Raw genomic sequence first — 3020 nt, 5'->3', positions numbered from 1 at the left:
CTTCCAGTGGCCATCGCAGCACTGAGGGTGACACCAGACCTTCAGGGACACCTCCACGCCATCGCCATCCTTACCACCAGGAACGGCACCCACTGCCGGTGATTTCATGAGCGCGACATAACACAGGGGACCAGTGAGACAGGCATCCTTCCCACCCACTGAAAGCCAAGACGAGAGCCGTTCCCCTGAGGCCATCAGAGCAGGAGCAATGGGGAGGCCAGGGATGTGACAGGCCACCCCAGTGCTGGAAGCCCATCGAGGGCTGGTCTTGGGGGCTTTTGCCAGGGCAGAGGTGAGGTGAGGAGTGCAACATGAGCCTGGGGAAGCTGCCGGTGCTCAGCTGGGTGTCGGGCTCCCATGGCAAGCGGCGGCTGAAGTCGGAGCTGACGCCGGACATGATCAGCCCACCACTGGGGGACTTTCGGCACACCATGCATGTGGGGCGCGGCGGGGACGTCTTTGGGGACACCTCCTTCCTCAGCAACCACGGTGGGGTCGACACGGCCAAAGCCAACAACTTCTTCGCCCGGACACTGCGGCACGTCCGCCGGACGCCGCTGAGGAGCCGGGGCAGCAGAGGCCAAGCGGGAGCATCGCCTGCCCCCCCACCAGTCTCACCCATCATCAAGAATGCCGTCTCCCTGCCGCAACTCAACGAAGGGATGTATGATGGCAGCAGCGGCCGGGGCTTGACCAGCAAGTTCTCCTTCAAAAGTGCCTCCAACAGCTTCTCCAAAACACACCAGGCCTACGGTGAGTGAAGCGTGAGGCAGGGGCTGGCACCCACGCACAGCACATCCTCTGCAGCCCCTCTTCATTGCTCTGTGGCTCAGTTTCTCCACTGAGGGACTTGAGGCCCTCAGCAGAGACAGAACATTTAAGAGTCCCCGTGAGGAGATAACACTAATCTGCTTTCAACCTTGCTTGGAGGGTCTTCTCTTAGGGTACTCCCCAAAGTGGGGCAGAGATGGTTTCTCCTTCTCTCTCTCCCCCATAGCCCTATGTAGTGGTAAAGGGGTGTCCCCCATCTCCCCTCAGCTCTACACCTTCCCCATGAGCAGCCTCCCTGAGGCAGCCAAGAAAGTGCAGGGACAGTGGGGCAATGCCCACACCAAGGTAGCAAGGTCAAGGGGGCCCACAGCACGGCCTTCCCCACCTCCATGCACATGCCCCAACCCTGTCTCTATTCGGGCCAACCCTTTCATCTCCATGTGCTCCTCATGGATCTTGGGCCGCACCTTCCCCATTGCACTCACATTCCTCTCTGCCAGCAGGGGACTAGGAGGGACCTTTGGGGAAGGACAGGATGGGACAACTGGGTGGCTCCTCTCCGGCCTCACAGCACTGGGCTGTGGCTCTGCTTCTCCCCAGGGTAGGAGGTCTAAGGCAGTCATTTCAGGGGGTACTGGGGGGGATCTGCAGCAGCCAAGGAAGGTGGCTGGGCTCAGAGGGAAAGGCAAGCTGAGGCAATGCTGCCATCTCCTGGTCCTGCCTGCCTGGCTCAGCCCTCACCAGCATCTTACCAAGCCCATAGCCCACCCGGAGACCCTTTGCTGTAATTGGGCTTTGGAGATGTCCACTCAGGCACTGGCCTGGCCTGTAGAGGACAGTGCCACTGATGGGAGCTTGAGCTGCCCCATTTGGGTGGCAGTGTCACTTGTCCCCCACAGATGTAAAGCAGTCTTCCTCCCACCTAGCCGTGCCCCGCTCACCAGCCATCCCTTCTGTCTTGCAGGGCTGGAGTCTGGGTTTTGCACCATCCCTCGTGTTCCCCGCTTGGAAAAAGCCCAAGAGAGCACCTTCCTTGGGGACGCAGAGCTGAACCACTCGGACTCTCTGCTCTCCTTCCGCCTGGACCTGGGGCCCTCCCTGATGAGTGAGCTCCTCCAGGTGATGAGCTTCTCTGAAAGCAATGGGAACGAGGTGGGGGAGGATGACCCAGACCTCCCGCGTGGTGAGGGGACCAAGGATGGGGTCCCTCCAGCATCAGGAGCATCCCATGGAGAGGACAAGGTGACGTCCAGCTTCTGGGATAGCTCCGGGCACAGAAGCCTGTCAGGGGCCAGCTCGCTACCAGGACTGTCGGTCCGTGCCAATGGAGAGGCACACGCCATCGAGGGCACTGGAGAGGACCCTGCCTGGGCTTCAGGGCTGGGGGCAGCGCCCAGAGGGACCCCGTGGCAGGGGCACTGGAACGACTGCACCATCGAGGCAGGAGAGTTTGACCGGGCAGCCCAGGTCCTGGCCTGCCATTACGGTGGGACCAGCACCCCACGGAGCTCGGAGAAAGGCGAGGGTCCCCATCAGGCCCGGACGCAGTCCCTGTGGGAGAGCCCCAGCAGCAGCTCATGGCGGTCTCAAGTGACACGGGACAGCCAGTCCCCTGAGGCCACCTGGAACCAGGGAGAAGAGGAGGAGGAGGAGGAGGAGGCGGCCGAGCTCTCCAGCCTGCAGGAGGGGTATGCTGGTGCCCGGGGCAGGCGCAGTAACTCCTTCGAGTATGCTGATGAGGAGGAGGAGGATGATGAAGTCAAGGTGTGAATGGCCATACCTCCCATCATGGCCCCCAGCCAGAGGCATCAATGCCGGGGTCTTCACCCTTCTCCCTGTCCCCCAAATTCAGGTGCCAGCATTGCTGGTGGACCCAGCAGGTGACCTCCTTGCCAATCTGGGGACACTGGGGGTCAGGAGGAGAGCTTATCTCTTGGGGGGCTCCCCAGGGCTAGGCCAGGCTGCTGCGAGGGGGTAGTGTGGGCTGTGCATCGCAGCGCCGGGCATCACGGCCCTTCCCTGGCCTCATTGCCAAAGGGACATTATTCCCAAGTGCTAAAGAAACCCCAAACGCTTTCCTACCCCATCCTGTTGCCCCTGGCACCCTCTCTCCCATCCCTGAGCCTGGCCCTGCCAGCATGACCAGAGACGTGCTCTGTCATCCCATCAAAGCCCCCAGCCGCCCTCTGTGCTGGTGTGAGTGCTCTCCTGGAGATATTCCCACCGATAACTCTAGCACATAGGGGATG

General features: G+C 61.6%; 1 protein-coding gene across 1 annotated transcript; it reads left to right on the top strand.

Annotated features, from left to right (window-relative positions):
• The first annotated feature begins 311 nt into the window (after nt 1-311).
• On the top strand, nt 312-2541 carry CDC42EP1 (CDC42 effector protein (Rho GTPase binding) 1). Its single transcript, XM_010185165.1, has 2 exons — nt 312-753; nt 1736-2541. The coding sequence occupies exons 1-2, from the start codon at nt 312-314 to the stop codon at nt 2539-2541; spliced, it is 1248 nt and encodes a 415-aa protein (XP_010183467.1).
• The last annotated feature ends 479 nt before the right edge of the window (nt 2542-3020 follow it).

Source organism: Mesitornis unicolor, unplaced genomic scaffold, assembly GCF_000695765.1.
Source record: "Mesitornis unicolor isolate BGI_N332 unplaced genomic scaffold, ASM69576v1 scaffold22445, whole genome shotgun sequence".
NCBI lineage: Eukaryota > Metazoa > Chordata > Aves > Mesitornithiformes > Mesitornithidae > Mesitornis > Mesitornis unicolor.
The sequence above is the reverse complement of the archived record's forward strand: the minus strand, read 5'-3'. Positions and strand labels throughout refer to the sequence as shown.

What these genes read in the sequence shown, in the direction of transcription:
- CDC42EP1 (XM_010185165.1), top strand. Translation starts at nt 312, where the DNA reads ATGAGCCTGGGGAAGCTGCCGGTGCTCAGCTGGGTGTCGGGCTCCCAT. An exon ending in CAAAACACACCAGGCCTACG is followed by an intron (nt 754 to 1,735) that starts GTGAGTGAAGCG and finishes TCTGTCTTGCAG; the next exon opens with GGCTGGAGTCTGGGTTTTGC.